The sequence below is a fragment of the Argentina silus genome, assembly GCF_951799395.1.
Source record: "Argentina silus genome assembly, chromosome: Y".
In the NCBI taxonomy this organism is placed as follows: domain Eukaryota; kingdom Metazoa; phylum Chordata; class Actinopteri; order Argentiniformes; family Argentinidae; genus Argentina; species Argentina silus.
This window is the reverse complement of record NC_139654.1, coordinates 32,703,714-32,726,092: the sequence shown is the minus strand read 5'-3', so window position 1 is coordinate 32,726,092 and position 22,379 is coordinate 32,703,714. Positions and strand designations below refer to the sequence as shown.

The 22,379-nt window shown below is 48.1% G+C and overlaps 2 protein-coding genes across 3 annotated transcripts in view; one reads left to right on the top strand and one right to left on the bottom strand.

The window, feature by feature from the left end:
* Window positions 1-1,765, top strand: part of LOC310823572 (F-box only protein 11-like) — a 274,469-nt gene extending 272,704 nt beyond the window's left edge. Inside the window, exon 20 of the mRNA XM_083696454.1 lies at window positions 1,354-1,765. Coding sequence (XP_083552580.1) covers window positions 1,354-1,475 — 122 coding nt within the window. The 3' untranslated portion in view covers window positions 1,476-1,765. The remainder of the gene's footprint in view (window positions 1-1,353) is intronic.
* Window positions 1-22,379, bottom strand: part of LOC310823574 (FAS-associated factor 1-like) — a 90,999-nt gene that overhangs the window by 1,966 nt on the left and 66,654 nt on the right. For both annotated transcript variants that reach the window (XR_014554954.1, XM_083696457.1), the window contains exons 16-18: window positions 15,439-15,519; window positions 15,171-15,248; window positions 8,281-8,496 (exon numbers count right to left, since the gene is read on the bottom strand). Coding sequence is in view for 1 of the 2 variants with exons in the window: in XM_083696457.1 (XP_083552583.1) it covers window positions 8,281-8,496; window positions 15,171-15,248; window positions 15,439-15,519 (375 nt within the window). In the remaining variant the exon portion in view is untranslated. The remainder of the gene's footprint in view (window positions 1-8,280; window positions 8,497-15,170; window positions 15,249-15,438; window positions 15,520-22,379) is intronic.

The window sequence follows — 22,379 nt, the reverse complement described above, 5'->3', positions numbered from 1 at the left end:
ACAGAGAGACAGAGAAACAGAGACATACAGATAGAGAGACAGACAGACACAGAGAAACAGAGACAGAGACTCGGAAACACAGAGACACACACACAGAGACGGAGACACACAGAGACAGAGTGAGATACAGAGAGAGACACAGACTCATACAGAGAGAAAGATAGACAGAGAGAGACACAGACAGAGAGACACACAGAGAGAGAGAGAGAGAGAGACACAGATACAGATGGACAGAGGGAGACACACAGAGACAGAGTGAGACACAGAGAGTCACACAGAGACAGATAGACAGAGAGAGAGAGAGAGAGAGAAAGACGCAGTGAGACACAGAGACAGAGAGACACAGAGACTCAGAAACACAGAGAGACATAGACAGAGAGACAGAGACAGAGAAAACACAGAGAAACACACAGAGACAGAAAAAGACACAGTGAGATACAGAGACAGAGAGAGACAGAGAGAAAACAGAGAAACACACAGACAGAGAGACACAGAGACTCAGAAACACAGAGACAGACACAGAGTGAGACACAGAGAGACACAGACAGAGAGAGACAGAGAGATACAGAGACACACAGAGACAGATGGACAGAGAGAGACAGAGACTCAGAAACACAGAGAGACATAGAGACAGAGAGACTGAGAGAGACACACACACAGAAACAGAGTGAGACAGAGAGACAGACGGACAGAGAGAGACACAGAGACAGAAAAAGACAGTGAGACAGAGTGAGACACAGAGAGACAGAGAGAGAGAAAAGAGAGAGACACAGAGACAGACAAAGAGAGACACAGAGACAGACACAGAGACACACAGGCAGACACAGAGACAAAGAGAGACACAGATGGAAACAAAGAGACACAGAGACAGAGAGAGAAAAAGACACAGTGACACAGAGACACGCATACACAGAGACACAAAGAGACAGAGAGACAAAGAGACACACACAGAGACAGAAAAAGACACAGTGAGTCACAGACAGAGAGAGAGACACAGAGAGACAGAGACTCAGAAACACAGAGAGAGACACAGAGAGAAACAGAGAGACACAGACAGACACAGAGACACCGAGACAGAGAGACAGACACAGAGACAGACATAGACACAGAAAGAAACACAGTGAGACACATACAGAGACACACAGAGAGAGACAGAGAGAGACACAGAGACAGACAGAGAGACACACAAAGATAGAGACACAGAGAAATACACAGAGAGAGAGAGAGACACACAGAGAAACAGAGACACAGAGAGAGAAAACACAGACACACACAGAGACACTGTTACGTCCCCACATTTGTGTGCGTGTGGTGTCGTTTGTCTGTTTGTTTTTCCCTCTGTCTCTCTCCCAGGTATTGGTTCATCCCCCTGTCAATCATCGTTTCGTCCGTCACTCCCCCTGTTGCCCTTCGACCAGTGGGTTCATCTGGCGGTCATCCATCAACCAATTAGACCATCGTCCGTCTCTGTTTAAAACTCCCGCGCACCCTTCAGAAAAGGAGGGGTGTGGTAGCATCGGTTAGCGGTTTTCTCTGTCATTTGGTATCATCGTATCCTACTGTTCTTGTTAGTGTCTGTCCTACCATTGTGTCCGCTGCCACACCTGTAGTTAGCCCCAGGGGAGGGCGAGTTAGGCAGGTAAGACGCCCATGGGCTTACACCTCCATCACGCAGGTTGGTTTTGTTATATACATTAGGTTAGTTTCCCCAGGCGGGCGCCACCTCTTGTATTTTGGGTCTAGGGTAGGCGGGCAAGACTTAGTTAGTTAGATAGCAGACTTTTCGTTGTTAGAACAGATAGGATTAGAATATTAGCTTTGAGGTTATTTTTGTTTTCATTCATTTGGTGCCGTCTGGCGTCCTCCCCTTAGTTCCCTCTCTATGTTTCCCCCGTGTTGTCTGGTTGTTTGTTGTATGTATTACTAATAAATCTGTCTTGTTTTCATTTTTACTCAGTCGTTGTGTGTGTTGCACTACCACCGCACCAGCGGGTCTCAGCCGCATATACAGATACTGTATGTTACGTTTCTCCCCCCTTTTATATGCCTAGACGTAGTATCTGGGGGGGTTCGTAACAGAGACACACAGACACAGAGAGAGATAGAGAGATAGAAAGAGACACAAAAATACACAGAGACACACACAGACACAGAGAGAAACAGAGAGAGACACAGACACACAGAGAGAGAGACAGACAGAGAGAGAAACAGAGTGAGACACAGAGATAGAAAGAGACAGAGAAAGACAGAGACAGAGAGAGATACAGTGAGACACAGAGAGAGACACACATACACAGAGAGAGACAGACAGAGAGAAACCGAGAGAGATACAGACACACACAAAGAGAGACAGACACAGAGACACAGACAGAGAAAGAGAAAACACAGAGACACACACAGACACACACAGAGACAGATAGATAGACAGAGAGACACACACACACAGAGACTCAGAAACACACACAGAGACAGATAGACAGAGAGACACAGACAGAGAGACAGAGAGAGACCCACAGAGACAAAAACAGAGAGACACAGACACACAGTTATGCCTAACTTCCGCCAACACATTACGTGTGTCACCAGGGGAGCACTGTTATACTCAGTTTAAGAATGCAAAGCTGTTTCCTGCCCTCCCTTTGGGAAATCAGACCACTCCCCCATTTTGTTGATGCCTGTTTACAATCAGAGAATCTTACAGGAAGCGGTCGTGAAGAGGGAGGGAAAGCAGTGGTCCGACCAATCGGAGGCCGCGTTACAAGACGCGCTGAGTGACGTCGACTGGGATACAGTTGTGTTCAAAATAATAGCAGTGTGATTAAAAAAGTGAGTAAAGCTCAAAATCCTTATAATAGCTTTTATTTCCATACACGCAAATGCATTGGGAACACTGCACATTCTATTCCAAATCAAAACATGAAGAAAAATTTATCAAATTTGTTATTACTTTACAGAAAGTGAAGAAAAAGGAATATTAGGCTGTTCAAAAAAATAGCAGTGTCTGCATTTTTCTTTACAAACTCAAACATTTACTGTATAAACTGAAAAATGCTTGAAGATTTAGCTTTCCTGTGAATCACTGAACTAATATTTAGTTGTATAACCTCTGTTTCTGAGAACTGCTGCACATCTGTGTTGCATGGAGTCGACCAACTTCTGGCACCTGTGAACAGGTATTCCAGCCCAGGACGATTGGACTAGATTCCACAATTCCTCTGCATTTCTTGGTTTTGCCTCAGAAACAGCATTTTTGATGCTGTCACCTCACAAGTTTTCTATTGGATTAAGGTCCGGGGATTGGGCTGGCCACTCCATAACGTTAATCTTGTTGGTCTGGAACCAAGATGCTGCTCGCTTACTGGTGTGTTTGGGGTCGTTGTCTTGTTGAAACACCCATTTCAAGGGCATTTCCTCTTCGGCATGAGGCAACATGACCTCTTCAAGTATTTTGATGTATGCAAACTGATCCATGATCCCTGGTATGCGATAAATAGGCCCGACACCATAGTATGAGAAACATCCCCATATCATGATGCTTGCGCCACCATGCTTCACTGTCTTCACAGTGTACTGTGGCTTGAATTCAGTATTTGGGGGTCGTCTGACAAACTGTCTGCGGCCCCTAGACCCAAAAAGAACAATCTAGTCCACAAAATGTGGCGCCATTTCTCTTTAGGCCAGTCAATGTGTTGTTTGGCAAATTGTAACCTCTTCAGCACATCGTTTTTTCAACAATGGGACTTTGCGGGGGCTTCTTGCCGATAGCTTGGCTTCACATAGGCGTCTTCTAATTGTTACAGTACTCACAGGTAACTTTAGACCTTCTTTGATCACCCTGGAGCTGATCATTGGCTGAGTCCTTGCCATTTTGGCTATTTTTCGATCCATTCGAATGGTAGTTTTCAGTTTTCTTCCACGTCTTTCTGGTTTTGGTGGCCATTTTAAAGCATTTGAGATCATTTTAGCTGAGCAGCCTATCATTTTCTGCACTTCTTTATATGTTTTCCCCTTGTTAGAAAATATTTTGATAAAAACAGTTGCATTTCATGCTCAATAGCAGACGAGTAAATAAAGCTATTCAGTTCTTTATTTAGGGTGATTAAAATAATTGTATTTGATATTTCATATGCAAATCAATTGAATTAATATGTTTTTTAATCATCTGATACAGGGAACATTTGTTTGGTAATCATTAACTCTTGATTGAGAAGTGTTGGAAATCATTACTATAAGAAACAGTTTATTATTGCTATAAAAAATACATTACTGCAGTGTGTTAAATTTACTAATGTGATGGCCTGTTGATAAAGGAGAGATAAATCAAGCATTAGTTCCATGGTATGTTGGATTAATACATGAAGAGGTTAGGGTCAGGTCATCAAGATGGATGTTGCAACACACACATAACACAAGAATGATGTAATGGAAAAATATTAGGCTAGGAAAGGACAAATCAGAGTAGGTATATGTTTTCTTCAGCAGGTCAACTCGTTCACACACTCCCCTGTGTGCCTGGATCCCGGACTTCCTGACGGCCAGGCCACACACCTCCAGCTCACTCATCCTGAACACAGGGTCCCCCCAGGGCTGCGTCCTTAGTTCCCTCCTCTACTCCCTGTACACCCACGACTGTGTGGCTAGGTCCAGCGACAACTCCATCATTAAGTTTGCGGACGACACAGTCGTGGTGGGGCTGATCTCAGACAACAATGATAAAGCCTACCTGGATGAGGTGGCGGACCTGTCACTCTGGTGTCAGGAGAATAGCCTCATCCTGAATGTCTCCAAGACAAAAGAGCTGATTGTGGACTTCAGGAGAGCACAACAACCAAGGACCTACACGCCGCTGGACATCGGTGGGACTGCTGTGGACAGGGTGAGCAGTTTTAAATACCTGAGAGTACTCATCACAGAAGACCTGACCCTGGACTAGCCACATCAGCACACTGGTGGGAAAGGCAAGGCAACGCCTGTTCCATCTCAGGCAGCGGAGGAAATTTAAAGTCTCCCGGAGGATCCTTCAGTCCTTCTACTCTGAAGCTGTGGAGAGCATCTTGGCTGGCAACATCACCGTCTGGTTCGGTAACAGCACGGCCCAGGACAGGCGAGCTCTGCAGAGGGTGGTACGCCTTGCAGAAAGGACCATGGGAGCTCCAACCCCCCCCTCTCCATGTCCTGTACACCAGGAGGTGTAGGACCAGAGCCTGCAGGATAATGAAGAACCCTCACCACCCGAAAAATGGAGTGTTCCAGCTGCTGCAGTCAGGCAAACACCTTCACTGTCATGCAGCAAGAACAGAGCGGCTAAGACTGAGTTTCTTCCCCCATGCCATCAGGATCATCAACGACGACCCCACCAGTGCCCCCCTCAAGTCACTCACACACTCACTGACATCATAACACATACGCACACACATAATTATCCATTGCAGACTCATCTTTCACTGTAATTAACTATACTGACAACCTGTCAATGCCATTGTATATAGTCATTCCATTGTGTACATTGCTTATGTATCGGCCTTCCAAAGTTTCTTAAAATCCAAATTAAGGCCGTGGATCGAGTGAACAGGTGGTCCTTTTAAAACGCACTTTCGACACTTTCTTTCGAAAATTATATCTATTTATTGCCACAAAAGATGAATCAAAATGACTTGATAATTCCAGCAATATTGTAAGGTAAACGAACGTTAACTTAGATAATCCACAGATGATCAAAAGCTTGCAAAAGTGAGAAAAGTGGTCAAAAAATTGTTTGCAACCACCGTCACCTGACCCAACATTTGCGTTACCAATTCCCCTTCCACCCAAAGGCCTACTAGTGACGTATATTCCATCTTTACCGTAAAACTAAGAATAAACAGTCATATACATTCAAAATCACTAAAGAATAATTATAGAATAACTAAAGAATAATATTCTTAAGGGCATGATTATGCATATTAATGTCAAAATATCAAAATGGCTACGACAGCTTACATTGCTGTTTATACTGCTGTTTATATTCTATTTATTTTAAATGTATTGTTGCACTCCTCTGTGGCACTGTCACTTTTGCATTTCACTGCATACTTGTATGCACGTGACAAATAAAGAATCTTGAATCTATGGTGTAAGCAGGCTAAGCTGTTCCCAGAGGACAGAGAAATGTCACACCACCCGAGGCAGGTTGACTTCTCCTTCCTCTTCATCTCACGTGTTGTTCTCTGTGTGTGTGTGTGTGTGTGTGTTGGGGGAGGGTGTAAAAAGGAGGCAGTGAAACAAGCTGCCACACTGACACAGGAGACAAGCCCCATCCCTGATTGTTTAGATTGTTTCCTCTCCTCTTACTGTTGCCTGCTCTCTCTCCACTCCTCTCTCTTTCCTCTCCTCTCCTGAAACCTTCCTCTCTCTCTCCTCTCTAGACCTGCTTAAGGCTGTGAAGCTCTCACAACACTGACACACACACACGTATACTTCAACTGTGTGACTAGGGGACTAAGTCCTTTATCCCTTGCTGTCACACCTAACCACGTGTATTAATTCCCATCACTGTCGGCCGTGTTGTGATGTTCCAAACATGTTTATCTCACATTAAAATAAATAACTGCCATTTCAAACCCGCTTCATTAGTGAGAATCAAACACGTTGATAAGTTGAGAGGCGAACAGAGAAAAATAAACACTTGAGTCAAGATGTCCGTTTTCCAACATAATCAAACGTGCAGCTGAAATGATGCATTAATGAAGCAATTTAGGCGGCTTGTAATTAAAAGCACTGTTTTTAAACGTGGCGTTGTCGAGTATTTATTTGGCCAATTCCAAAAACTGTGGAAGATCGTTATCTGCCTCTGGGAACCATGACAACACCTCAGGCAGGGGCGTGGCTGGGACACTTCAAAGAGGGCCGCTCGGCACAGGAGGGAAGGAACAAGACAGACACACACAACATCTATAAGTCCCCTTTATACAGCCAAGAGCAGAGCCAACGCAAATACCATGGCCACACACACACACACACACACACGTCCGAGACAGACACACACGTCCGAGATACACACAGCCATAACGAGTGTACAGTTCTGCAGCAGAGAGCCTACTGAGCAGGATTCTGTGAGTAAGGGTTAGGACAAGGGCCAGGACTAGGGTTAGGGTTAGGACAAGGGATAGGGTTAGAGTTGGGGTTAGGACTAGGACTAGGGTCAATATAGAAATCGAATAGATCCCCCAGTTGAAAGTACTTTACACTGGTCATGTCATCAACTATAAAAAGAGGCAGGAACGCATTCAAAGAAAAATATTGGATGCACTGCAGACGTTAAATATTGAAATAAAAAACACCTGGGAAGTTAGGGTTCGGTACCGTTGGACCACTACGGTATCACTAGGAGAACAATAACATCCTGGAGAGAGAGAGCAACGGAGAGAGAGAGCGACAGAGAGAAAGAGAAGGGGAGAGAGAGAGAGAAGCTGTCAAAGACTGTGTGTGTGTGGATATTGGTGGTGTGTGTGTGTTGGCAGTGAGTGTGTGTGTGTGTGTGTGTTGACAGTGCATGCGTGTTGCGTTGTGTGTTTTCTCCAGTCTCAGTTTGAATTAGAAAGAGAGCTGAAGGATTAGACTTGGCACTGTGTTCACATGCTTAACACTGGCAGACTCTACTCTGCAGTCCTCCATTCTCCTTCTCCTTCTCCCCCCCCACCCCCCTCTCTAAAGACACATTCTAATGTGTGTCTCTAACACTTGTTTACTCTGATTGCAGAGAGATTCTTCAAGTTGTGACTTGGGTATGTGTCACCCTGACTTCATATGCATGTGTGTGTGTGTACTCTTGAAGATGTTTGCACGTCTGTGTGTGCGCGTGCGTGGTGTTTATGCCCTGTGTTCCTGACGGACCCTGTGTATTCCCTGCCTGGGCAAGCCTACCCCCCCCCCACCCCTCCCTCCCTGATTACTGGAAACCCCACTTGGTTTCCAGCCCTCTAATGAAGCAGGTAGTTAGAGTGGTGCTTATTAGCTACCTGCCTGTGCGTGGCCACCCTGCTGTAATGACAGCAGTAACCAGTAACCAGTTAGAACCTGTATGCTCCCTGAGGACTGGTGAAGGTAAACTAACCGAGAGGAGGTGAAGAAATGTTCTTTTTGGGTTTAATAATGTCATTTGTATGTTTTCCATGTGTCTGTGAGCAGTTGTGTGTGTGTGTGTCTCTCGGTGTGTGTGTGTGTAAGTACTCACGTTTCTGAGGGAGAAGGTGGTGAGCAGTTATGTGTGTGGGTGTGTGTGGGTGTGCTCTAAGTACTCACATTTCTGCGGGGGAAGGTGGTGAGCAGTTTGAACTCATCCCATGGGAAGCCCTTGGAGGCTACAAAGTCGAAGAGGACCTGGAGCTTACAGCTGCCCGGGAAACGCCTCACCAGGAACTCCCCGCTGGGTGTACGGATACGCAGCTTACTGATTGGCTCGCCACCCTCCTCCGCAGGCTCCGGGGGCAGGGCCTGCTCCAATGACAGGCGGATGGCCTGGGGGAGGGGGCGGGACAAGGACGACACAGTCAGGCAGAGTTCATATGTTACTGTTGTTGTTGTTATATCTTCGTTGTGTCTTTTCTTTTGTTGTATAAGCTATTGTATGGCATCATATTTCAGGTTTGTGTCTACATGTAGAATGTTCAATGAACCTAAACCTTAAACCCAAGTCTCACAAAAGGCAGCTCTCGGCCCCAATGAGACTTGTAAAATTAATAAAAAAAAAAAAAAAAAAAATAGTCTTGTAGTTTCCTTCTTAGAGACATGATCAGAGTAGTTGCTCCAGTCCGACCCTGTCTGTCTGCCAGCAGAAACAGCGTTGTAGAAAAACCCTTTCTATGCCTCCAGCCCCTCTCATTCTCATCAGCACAACATAGGTTAATCAGGTCCCCTGGGTCGCCAGGTCAGGTCTCTTGCATTGCCAGATCAGAGCGTTTTCCCTCCCCAGAGGGCCTGGAGCTGCTGTTGTGACTGCAGGCAGCATATGCTGGGCCAACACGCAGCAGCTTTATTTACCACCAGGCCCCTAAGCACATTATGTATGAGACGACAACAGTAGCTCATTAGCAGGGCTGGGGGTAGGGGGCAGGGTGTGTCTGTCTGTCTGTCTGTCTGTCTGTGTGTGTGTGTGTGTGTATACACCTGACAAGAGCACCGTGGGGGCCCTGGTAGTGGTAAATAATGACATCACCACTCCCTCCCTCTTTCAGCCTCCTCTTCCTTTCACCTCTCTCTCCTCCCTTTCTCCACACAAAGACACCAGATCACAGAAGCCTCCCCTGGGCTAATCTCTCTAGCATCTACACCACTCTAGTGTTCTAGCACTGTGCTTGTTTTGTTGTGTGGAGCAGACCCTGACCACCACACAGACAGACAGGTGTGTGTGTGTGCGGTTGGTCAGGCTCCAGGTGTGTGTGACTCCATCCTGCCTTGTTTACTCACACACGGGCCGGGGCAGCCGTCATAGACAGACCTCAATGGACCACACTCTCTCTCACACACTGATTTAATATCAGGCATCTCTTGTCTCTCTACCTGACTGGCTGGCTGCAGCTCTGTGGCCCAGGGACAACAGTGGGACCTGTCTCTGATGCTACAGAACACCTGACTGACACATACACACGCATGCTTCTTCCCAACGTCCCTGTTGGTTCACATACTGACTATAGAAGTGGCCCTCCTTCTTACACACAGAGACACACGCATGCACGCACACACCCACCATTTGGACATTCAACAAGAGGAGTGTGAGGCCAGATAAGTGAATGTATAAACTCCCTGAACCAATCACCAAGTCCAAGACCAAAGTAGCCAGCGACTCCTCCAGGCTGTGTTTGTCCCTGCTGTGATGCCGCAGCCATGTTGGATATAAACAGGACAGGAGCCATGTTGGATGTAAACAGGACGGCAGCCATGTTGGATATCACGTCTGAATATCTACACTGCAGCACAAAGAGCCGGGAGAGGCCACCATGGCGATGTTTAACTAAAGTGACAAATCATTAGAGCTCGCTGGGTCATCTGAACCCCCACCGCCGCGCTGAATACACAACAAATCAGAGGACTAGATGAAAGGGAATTAAGAGCGACTGCGGAGCACGGCTGCATTCCCCTTCCCCCAATCGTTATTGTTCCCTGTGCATGTGTGCTTGCTTTTTCCTTTGTCCTCATCTTTTGTTCACTAAATAAAGCTGTACAACTCTTAACCCACAGGGTGTGATAGGGAGATAGTGGAATGGAGAGATGGTGAGAGATAACTAGAGATTGATAGAGAGATAAAGAGACAGAGTGACAGATACCCCTTTTCCACCAAGGCAGTTGGTGGGCGGGTTTGGAGCCAGTGCCAAATCTCGGCCAGGAAAACCGGTTCCGCAGCGGCACCAACACTTGGCTGGTCCAGAACCGCAAACTGCTTACGTCAGGGGCTGGGGGATTATCATGACCGTAACGTAACGTAAGTTGCCTGCAATATACACGAAATGTGAAGCACCGTTGAACTCACTCGCAACTCATTTGAAACTCGATGAGAGTAGCAACCATCTCAACTTTGTGCAACAATTTGCGTGGAAGTTTCGTAGTGTAAACATAGCTAGCTAGCTAGCCAGCAAGCCTAAGGCTAAAATTAACGTTAATAAGAATCAAAACATGTTAAGTAGTTACCTTTCTTCTTGAACGTAATTGCTGTCTGTGGGGGGACATGCAGCGTTCGGCCTGTAGAGGGAGCTACAGGACCGTGGCCAGGGTTGTGTCGGCGAGGCTTCGTTGCACACCTGTTGCAAATAAAGCCTCGTTGACTAGTGCTTAAGATGTGTGTGCCTCTGCTTTTTCAGTAGGTGGGCTGGGAACGACGGAGGTTTCCGAGACTGACGGCTGGAAAGTCGCTAAAACTTTAAGACGGGCTGAAAAGCTAAAACTTTGTATGAGTGTGCAAATAAACGGGACCAAATCCCTCACTAAGATACTGCGTCTGGCTCTGTGTACAACGGACTTTGTTACATTGGCGCCCAACGTGGGGCACAGAAATGGAGACGCTGACGACGGCCATAGCGAGGATGACGCTGATCTTGGAGCAGAAAGCTGTCCTGCAGCAGAACCAGCAGGTCGCGGTGGGAGAGATGACAGCGGCGAGGGCTGAGGACCGTGCCCTCCTCCGGGACCTCGCCGGGGCCGGCGGCCGGGTCGGCACAAGGCCCCCCCAAGATCCACCTCCAGAAAATGGGGGACCTGGATGACCCGGAGGCGTTCCTCGCGGTGTTTGAGGGGACGGCGAGGATCTCGGGGTGGCCGGACGGCGAGTGGGCATACCATCTGCTGCCCCTCCTGTCAGGGGAGGCGCAGCTCGCGGCCCACAGCCTACCAGCGGCCGCCCAACGGGACTACCCGTCCCTGGCCCGGGCAATTCGGGACCGACTGGGCCTCACACCGGAGGAACACCGTCGCCGGTTCCGGGCCCTGCCTATGGAGGAGGGGAGCCGGCCCTTCGCCTACGCCCAGCGGCTGCAGGACAGCGCGTGGCGGTGGCTGGACCCAAGGAACAGCTCGGCGGAGGAGGTCGGGGACCGGGTAGTTCTAGAACAGTTTCTCACGGGGCTCCCGGCCCGAACCGCCGCCTGGGTCCAGTACCACGCGCCAGGGGGCGGGGGGCCGGCGCCCGGGAGGAGCCGAGGGACCGGAAGGGGAAAGGCCGGCGCCCGCCCCGAGGACGAGATGGCAGGGGCGCACCCATCCGGAGCCAGCCCTGGCCCCACAGGTAGCACCCCGAGCGACAGGGGGGGTGTGTTGGCGATGCGGACGGCCGGGCCATGTGCAGGCCGAGTGCCCGGTGATGGAGGTGGGGCAGGTCGTCCGCATCGGCGACATACCGGGCCCTCCCCCCGGACCAGGAGCGGCGTATCGTGTTCCGGTAAGGATACAGCATGATACGCACCAGGCGTTCTTGGATTTGGGCTGCATGCAGTCCATGATCCAGGAGCACCTGGTTCGACCGGGGGCATTGTTGAAGGCGTCGAGGGTGTTGGTGAAGTGTGTGGACATTCACGAATATACTGTGTTCGCTATCGAAATTCATTATGAGGGAAAAAAAACATAGTGTACAGGCGGCGGTTAGCCCACGCCTCACGCATCCCCTAATTCTAGGTGAAGAGGGCTACCGGGGTGCGTGCACGACAGAGAGGGAGGTGTGAGGCGTGTAATGTGCTCTGTGCTGAGGCGGCGCCTCGCGACACTGCCGGGGAGCCGGAGCCGGCGGGGGGGTCTCACCCCGAGATTTCCCAGCCGAACTATCCGCTGCTGGGCGACTTCCCCCTCGAGCAGTCTCGTGACGAGACCCTAAGATCGGCCTATGACCAAGTGATAGCAATTGATGGTACTTTGGTACGGCCAGACACAGTGCGCGCCCACCCCTATTTTGCGATTATCAGCGACAGGTTATACAGAGTAAGTCGTGACTCACATAGTCAGGAGGAAGTAACCCAGTTGTTGGTTCCCCGTAGCCGCCGGGAAATGGTCTTCCAGGCGGCTCATTTCAACCCCATGGCGGGCCATTTAGGGTATGATAAGACACTAAACGGTATAATGGCTCGATTTTATTGGCCGGGAATTCGGGCAGAGGTGCGCTTCTTGTCGCGAATGTCAGTTGGTAAATCCCCCGGCCATTCCACGGGCCCCCTTGCGGCCCTTACCATTGGTCGAAAACCCATTCGACCGCATTACGATGGATATTATCGGGCCATTTGATCGGTGTACACAGGGATATCGATTTGTGTTGGTCTTGATAGATTACGCAACCCGATACCCCGAGGCCATACCGCTGCGCAATATTTCTGCCAGGAGTGTAGCGCAGGCATTGTTTCAAGTAATCTCCCGCGTGGGAATCCCGAAAGAGATCTCACTGATCAGGGCACTAATTTTATGTCACGCACCCTCAAAGAACTGTATGGCTTGTTGAACATCAAGGCGGTTCGAACCAGTTTCTACCACCCGGCCACTGATGGCCTTTGTGAGAGGTTCAATCGGACCTTGAAGTCAATGATCCGGAAGTTTGTGCACGAGGATAGTCGGAATTGGCATAAATGGCTAGATCCCCTGTTGTTTGCGGAAGTCCCCCAAGCTTCCACAGGGTTTTCCCCGTTTGAATTACTCTACGGGCGTAAGCCCCGGGGTGTCCTAGACCTTCTTAAAGAAAATTGGGAGGAAGGGTCTAGCGACAGTAAGAATGAGATTCAGTACGTCCTGGACTTGCGCACAAAGCTCCACGCCCTAGGGGTTATCTCACGCGAGCATTTGCTGCAAGCCCAGGAGCGTCAAAAGCGACTGTACGACAGGGGAACTAACCTGCGAGAATATAGACCGGGAGACAAGGTGCTCGTACTGTTACCCCCAGCTATACGGTTGTGTGTGGATTATAGACGGGTTAATGCGGTCTCCAAGTTCGATGCTTATCCAATGCCCCGGGTTGACGAGCTCTTGGACCGGCTTGGTACGGCCAAGTATTTCACGACATTGGATTGCACGAAGGGATACTGGCAGATTCCACTCTCGCCGGTATCCCGGGAAAAAACTGCATTCTCCACTCCGCTCGGGCTATTCCAGTTCACGGTGCTCCCTTTCGGGTTGTTCGGAGCCCCAGCCACTTTTCAGCGCCTCATGGGCCGCACTCTGCCTATGCTGCGGCCTACCTGGATGACATTGTCATTCACAGTGACACCTGGGCGCAGCATGTGCAGAGAGTGTGGCTGCTGTTCTGCGGTCCCTGAGGCAGGCGGGGCTGACGGCCAACCCGAAAAAGTGCGTGATAGGGCGGAGGGAGATCCGGTATCTGGGGTACCACTTGGGTCGGGGGGAGGTGCGGCCGCAGATTGAAAAGACTGCGGCCATCGCCGCCTCTCCGCGGCCCAATACGAAAAAGGAGGTGAGGGCCTTCCTGGGGCTGGCTGGCTATTACCGGCAGTTCGTGCCGGGATTTTCGGAGCTGGCCAGTCCCTTGACGGACCTCACCCGGAAGGGTGCCCCGGATCCGGTCCAATGGTCGGGCCAGTGCCAGGGGTCGTTCGAGGCCCTTAAGGGAGCTCTTTGTGGAGAAACGGTCCTGTATGCGCCTGATTTTAACCTCCCTTTCTCCCTACAGACGGACGCGTCGGATAGAGGCCTGGGAGCAGTGCTGACCCAGCGGGTGGATGGGGCTGACCGGCCGGTGCTGTACCTGAGCCGCAAGGTATCGGAGAGGGAGGGCCGGTACAGCACGGTGGAGAAGGAGTGCCTGGCCATCAAGTGGGCGGTCGGCGCCCTCCGCTACTACCTGCTGGGTCGCGCCTTCACCCTCTACTCCGACCATGCTCCCCTCCAGTGGCTCCACCGCATGAAGGATGTGAACGCGAGGATCACCCGGTGGTATCTCGCGTTGCAGCCCTTCAACTTTTCGGTCGTGCACAGACCGGGGGCGCAGATGGTCAGGCAGACTTCCTCTCCCGTGCAGGGGGGGGGGAGTAGGTTGTCGGCCGTCGTGTCCCCGGCCTGTGTCGGGCGGTGGGGGTATGTGGGGGGACATGCAGCGTTCGGCCTGTAGAGGGAGCTACAGGACCGTGGCCAGGGTTGTGTCGGCGAGGCTTCGTTGCACACCTGTTGCAAATAAAGCCTCGTTGACTAGTGCTTAAGATGTGTGTGCCTCTGCTTTTTCAGTAGGTGGGCTGGGAACGACGGAGGTTTCCGAGACTGACGGCTGGAAAGTCGCTAAAACTTTAAGACGGGCTGAAAAGCTAAAACTTTGTATGAGTGTGCAAATAAACGGGACCAAATCCCTCACTAAGATACTACGTCTGCCTCAACGGACTTTGTTACACTGTCCATAGCAATCGCAATGAGCACCACAAATCTGTTGTATCAGTTGTGTTTGGATGCCGAAGTAGGCTCGCAAAGCCAGGAGCAACACTTGTTAAGTGATGATGTAGTCTGTCATTGTTGTTGTGCTTGAAGTTTGCATTAGTCTTGCTAGGCAACCGGAGGCGAATACAGTGGCGTAATGACTTGGCTCTCTAGCCCGTGGAAAAGCAAGCCGGTTCTTAGAAGGTTCGCTTGTTGAACCAACTGCGAACCGGCACCAGCACCAGCCCAGAACCAGAACTAGGTTTGAGTTGGTGGAAAGGGGGTAACAGAGATGTTGTCATTCTCACCTCCTTCTCATCCTCCTGTTCTTTTCTAATCTGTTCCAGGCGGTTCTGCTCAGCCTCTTCTCTCTCCTGGGCTTCTCTCTGGAACACACACATCATCACATCGTTACATTGGGACCAGATGATTGACAAGATTCCTAAGATGATGCCATAGTGCTGTAGTGTTGGGAGGTGAGTGGAGAGTGGTCTACCAGGGGCTGAAGCAGGGACAGTGTTGGGAAGGGAGTGGAGACGTGGACCTAGTGTTGTAAGGGGAGTGGAGAGGCGGTACCTTCTTGCGGTCAGCCTCTAGTGACAGGCGGTAGGCCTCGTCCTGCTCTCTCTTAACCATCTCTCTGGCCTCACGCTCATCCTGGGGATAGGAGGGGACAGACACCTTTCAGTTAGAACAGTTAACAACGGAACACATTTACGGTACTGGGGGGATAGAGGTGTTGCCTCAAATGAAAGCTGTGTTTTAAAAGACAGTTCATTATCAATCCAAATGCCCAGGGGCTCCTGTCCGGGTAAATATGCAGATCATTGTAATCAATACGGGATCTAGAAAAAAACATAACATTTATTCATTCAGCACCAGCTTAAGATCATCAAGCAATCTCTGATTAGAATCAAAACCTTGCTGAAGGTCAACCTAGACAACCAAGTATCATCAGCATAAAGATGCAATTTACAATTGTTCATGGACAAACCAACATTACTTACAGTATGTAAATGGTAAACAGCAGTGGACCTAGAATCGAACCTTGCGGAACACGTTTATTAATATTGAGAAAACTAGACCAAACTCCAACTTAGGTACATTGAGTCCTATCCTGCAGGTAATTTTGAAACCAATTACAGGCCGACTGATCCAAACCAATGGATAACCTCTGCATCATGATTAACAGCATCTGACACAAGAAAGAGTAGCATGCAAAGATCAACTTCTTTTTCTAGACCTGAGGGCTTCTATTCATTCACTCCCACTTCCTGTTTGTACAGAGCCAGGCAGATGGCCACCTACCTACGTGCTTGCCTGTTTGCCCGCCTGCCTGGTCACCCACTGGGGCTGAGAGTCTTTCTAAAGCTGAGGGAGGGAGAACTGTTTCCATTGTGTTAGTAGCACACAACATTTGTTCTAGATGCCTCCTGTCTGGAGCAGGGGCAGTGTGACCAGATGAGAGGGGTTGGGAGGCTATTGTGATGTGAAGGTTTGTGTGCTGGGGAGTGGACGGTGGTTTGTGTGCTGGGCAGGGGTGTGGACAGTGGTTGTTTTGAAGCTGAAAGGGACGTAGCTCAAAATGATACATTTCCTTTTATCCTGAATCCGACTGGGCACTGAAACAACACAGTAGTAGGATGGGGCTGAGGACTAAACAATACATAATATAAAATCTTAAATGCATTATTCCAAAGTCACGCAATAACAGTAACTGTAAAGTATTCTGTTCTATATTGTACTCATTATTATAGAAACAAACACATGACCCAAACTGGGCGGAGGAGTCAGGAAGCTGCTCCAGAAATACCTGTTGTTGTCTGTTTAGTTAGTCTGGTTAGTTCTGGTGTGTGTGTATGCGTGCGTGTCCACTGATGCAGCCTCCTCCACCCTCCTGTCCACTCTTTCCTCATCCTTCGACTCTCTCTGTCCACTGATCTCAAGGCCAGCACGATCCTCTCCACGTGCTCCCTGGCTGCCTGAAACCCTGCGTGTAGCAATGGGGCTCCGGGCAGCTGAGAGGAAATGGAGTAAAACCGGCCTCCCTGGTGACCTAAAACCTTATCTCTCTCTCCTCCTCAACTACACCTCCTCTGCATCAGCTGCTAAAGCAGCTTACTACCATTCCAAAATTGAATCCTCTGCCTCTGACCCAAGGAAACTGTTCTCCACATTCTCCTGACTCCTCAACCCAACTCCTCCCTGTCTGCAGATGACTTTGTCACCTACTTTGAAAAGAAGGTTGATGACATTACAGCTCTTTCTTTCTACCTCTCGCCAACACTGCTACCACTCCTCCCAAACCCACACTGTGCTACACTCGGTCTCTGGTTTATCAGCTCTTTCCCCCCTCTCCCCTGATGATATTCTAAAACTGGTCACATCCAAGGGGGCAACCACCTGCCCTCTCGATCCTATCCCCTCCCCCTTTCTACAATCCATTTCCAAAGACCTCCTTCCGTTCCTTACCACCATGATCAATTCCTCTCTATCTGCAGGATCCATCCCAGCTGCCTTTAAGACAGCCAGAGTCAAGCCTCTTCTCAAGAAACCAACTCAACCCGTCTGATGTCCATAACTACAGACCGGTATCCCTTCTCTCCTTCTTATCTAAAACCCTTGAACGTGCTGTCTCTAACCAACTGTCTCACTACCTCCTTCAGAACAACCTCCCTGACCCTCACCAATCCGACTTTAAGGCTGGGCACTGTACTGAGACTGCTCTCCTTGCTGTCACGGAGGCCCTCCACTCTGCTCGAGCTTCCTCCCTCTCCTCTGTTCTCATTCTTCTGGATCTGTCTGCTGCATTCGACACAGTAAACCACCTGATCCTTCTCTCCACCCTTTCAGAATGGGGCATCTCTGGCTCTGCACTCTCTTGGTTTGCATCCTACCTGGCTGATCGCTCTTACCAGGTGACGTGGAGAAGATCGCTGCCCTCACCACTGGGGTCCCCCAGGGCTCCGTCCTAGGGCTCTTACTGTTCTCCCTCTATACCAAATCTCTTGGCTCGGTAATTTCCTCACATGGTTTCTCCTACCACTGCTACGCAGATGACACTCAACTCTTTCTCTCTTTCCCCCCTTGACCTGGGAAAGCCTGCCCTCTCCATAACTTATTAACATACTCAGTGACCGTTACTGAGTCTTAAGTCAGCTCCTACGCACTCTCTGACAGGGACGATCCCTCCTCAGTCTAAAACACTTGAACGCTAATGAACTACTGAATAATCACATGACCGACTGGATAATCACATGAACTGCATCATTCTTTTGCTATTTCGCTAAATCATTCCACGATATTCATTTTAGTGTCTATAAAAACAAACATCGTACAAGGTAAATCAACCAACCATCTCCCAGAGACAAAACCTGTCATTCATCCTTCAACACACCTGCTGGCTGTGACTGATTCCTTGTACGGTACCAACCAGCCAGGTGACAAGATCATTGTGTTGCTTACTGTGACGTGAACATCCTCAACATACTTCTAGTTGCTTATTGTAGTTAATGAGTGTTAGTGTGTGTGTGTGAGAGAGAAAGAGAAGGAATCCAATGTGAACCTGGTAGCGCAGAAAAAGACATCTCATCAGCTCACCTGTGGTCAGGCCCGGCCCAGAACCCCTCAGGCCGTCAACTAACACCACCAGTGTCTCTACCAGAGCTTCCCTGGGTTAAGATGCTGTAGCTGAACACACTGCAGTCATTAGAACAGCATAGTTTATTAACATGATTAGCATTCCTTAAGCTGTGTGTGTGTGGGGGGGGGGTACGAGTCCCTGAGTGGGAAATAACCACTAGAATGACCCTCCAAGTCGGAGTTCCAAGTGGGAAACCCGGACCAGTATGATGATACCGGAGTTTACAAATTGTGACGTATCCACTGTAACCTTTCACCTTCATCAGAAACCAGACGCTGATTTCAACAGTAAATGGTGAACATGTGAACAGTATTCATCATTCTGTACAATCTCAATATATTGAATTGTTAACAATCACACGTAGTCACCAGTCAAAAGTTTGGACACACCTTCTCGTTCAATGGTTTTTCTTTATTTTTTTATTATTTTCTACATTGTAGATTAATATTGAAGACATCAAAACTATGAAGGAACACATATGGAATTATGTAGTAAACAAAAAAGTGTTAAACAAACCAGAATATGTTTTATATTTTAGATTCTTCAAAGTAGCCACCTTTTGCTTTGATGACAGCTTTGCACACTCTTGGCAAGTTTGTGTCCAAACTTTTGACTGGTACTGTACACAACCAATCACACACAATGACCTACAGAACCACCTACACACGCCTACACAACCACTGACACAAGTCTACACAACGACCCACAGAACCACCTACACAACTACCTACACAGGTCAACACAACTACCTACACACGCCTATACAACCACCCACGTCTATACAACTACCTACATGTCTACACAACGACCTAAACACGTCAACACAATGACCTACACGTCTACACAACTACCTACACACGTCTACACAACCACCTACACACGTCTACCAACACACATCCCGACAACTACCTACACACGTCAACACAAAACAAGACAACAACCAACACACGTCGACACAACTACCTCAACACGTCAACACAAAACAACACAACAACCAACGCACGTCAACACAACCACCTACACACGTCTACACAACCACCTACACACGTCAACACAACCACCTACACACGTCAATACAACTACCTACACGTCCCGACAACTACCTACACACGTCTACACAACTAGCAACATACGTGTGTAGGTAGTTGTCGGGACGTGTGTAGGTGGTTGTGTAGACGTGTGTAGGTGGTTGTGCAGATGTGTGTAGGTAGTTGTCTTGATGTGTGTAGTTGGTTGTGTAGACGTGTGTAGTTGGTAGTTGTGTAGATTTGTGTTGACGTATGTTGGTAGTTGTGTAGACGTCAACACAAACTACCAACAGACGTCAACACAAATCTACACAACAACCAATACACGTTTACACAACTACCTACACGTCAACACAACTACCTACACACGTCTTGTTATGGAAAATACATTCATAGAACTGTTCAGATTATACACTTTCATGATACAACCTGTGTAAATACTGTGATTACATTTTCTCTTGCCACACCTCTAAAGTTCTATAGCCATTGTTCTGAGAAGCACTGTATAATTTACCATATGAACAGCAGTGATTTCGGAGGGAGTGGTGAGGGAGCGCAGTAATGGGGGAACAGACATATCTTGCCGATAGGTGTGAAATGTTGAACGCCGATTGATCAGTAAGAAAGTCTCCCCATTGTTCATTCTCTCCCGCCCTCTCTCACGTAAGCACAAGCCCATCAGCCGATAGCCTTGGCGGCGCCTACCATTATGTTTAAACTGTATAAAAGACAACCCTGATAATCATCTCTTCAGACTTGTGCTGAACGGACCCCCGGATCTACGCTGGGCTGCTGTTACGCTCTTGTCTCTTGTTTGCAAGCAATAAATACCGGACTCAGATATTGTGGCTACTCAGGACTTGTTTCTTGATTCTTACCTCAGAAGAGCTGAAGTACAGAGTGGGAAATCCTAGATCCTACTTGGTATGGGTGTACTGTTGAAAATCCTATTTTGGTAATAGGTCGGCAGTTGTAAAATCCTATTTGGTATGGGTGTACTGTTGAAAATCCTATTTGGCATAGGTAAGTGTCGAGGACACTTGTGTGGAGGACACACAGTTTTTGAATCTAGATACAATTCTCACTGAGGGCCGACGGGCTAATTAATGATTGTTGGTTGTGCAGTAGTCACGAAAACCTGGAATCGAGAAGAGGTGTCAGGGACACTCAACTTGTGGAGGACACACATTTTGTTTGCAAACGCGTAAAAGACCGGTGTGGAGACACGTGAATAAAAGGTAAGGAACTCACCTATTGTCGTTGACGACACTTAACCTTTCTAAAATCCCTGAAAAAGTTGCTATACTAATTTGATAATGGGGAAAGCGGCCAGTAAAGCGCACCACTGCCTTCGAGCACGGAGGGATAATAATTGAAAAATATGGTCAATGGACATGTGAACAATTGCCTATGTGGGGGATTTCGAGTTTTCCATTGAACGGGAGTTTTAGCAAGAGACAGATTAACATACTAAAAGATAGGCTTGGAAATCATGTTGCTGGTAAGATAAAGAAGTTACGGAACGGTAGATTGGAAGGTTTGGGGATGGAAGTCGGAGGTGACAATTAGACGGTCACAACAAGAAACAGGCGAAGCAGCTAACGATGAAAGAGGAAGGTAAGGGGAGGCCAGGGAGGGTAAAGCAAGTTGAATCAAGAAGGTAGACGCAAAGTTGAATCAAAAAAGTAACCACAAGTTAGGTAGGCTAGGGTCTTCTAACTAGTGTCCTATAGTTTTATTGTCTGAGCAGGTCTCGACCGCCTCTCTGTCCGCCCACCACGGTACCGACCCCTGACGGCACCGCAGGCTGATAAGAAGGAGGCGGGAGGGGTCCCATCAACGACATTACCCGGTGAGATAAAACCAATCAAAACATGTCGTTGGGTAATGCATCGCTAAATTATATTTACGGATAGAACTCGCCCGTCTCTCGGCTGAGATCAATTGCACAGAAATTGTTGGCAGAAGCCGAGCTAAGAATTAGAGATTGTACGTTCACAGATAAAGATAATTTTCATTGTACAGCTAAGGTCTCGGAAATTCAGGATGAGTGTTGAAAAAGTTTGGTTCAGAGAGAAGCCATAGATGATATTACACCAGCTTTTTAAGCATTATTGGAAAGAGGCATTATTGTTGCATGTCCTGACAGCCTTTTGTTGTACTCTCATGTTCCCCATAAAAAAGGCCAAACAGGAAGGCCAACCACAAACCTGGCGCTTTGTTTGGGATCTTAAAAAGGTTAATGAAGCAGTCCAAGCGCGCGCCCCTATTGTTACGGATCCATATACTAATTACACATATACAAAGTAATGCTACATATTTCTCAGTGGTCGACCAAGCTAATGCGTTTCTCAGTATTCCTGTACATAAGGATTCCCAGTTCTGGTTCGCATTTTGCTTTAAGGATAAGTCATATGATATGATATAATATATATATAGATAGGTATAGATAGATAGATGGATAGATATATAGATGGATAGATATATACATGGTCTAGAGCCCCTATGGGCTACGTTGAAAACCCAGCAGTATTTGGGCAGCTATAAGAGATAACTTTAGTATCTATTTAGTAAGAATTTGGTGTTGAAAGGAGGTAGGCACCCTTAAAATATTTGGCAGAACAGAGCCACAAGGCAAGCTTGCAGAGATTACTATTTGTAAAGGTTGTTGCTGTTGTTGTTGTTTGTTTTTGGACCATAAGCTCACCAGGGAGGGCAAAAGCCTGAGTACAAACAGAATAGACGCAATCATTAAAATACCTAAGATAATTACTAAGAAACACCTGTTATTTTTTTGTTTTGGCTTGGCCCGAATGATAATCCATGTTTACCAAAATGTTTATTTT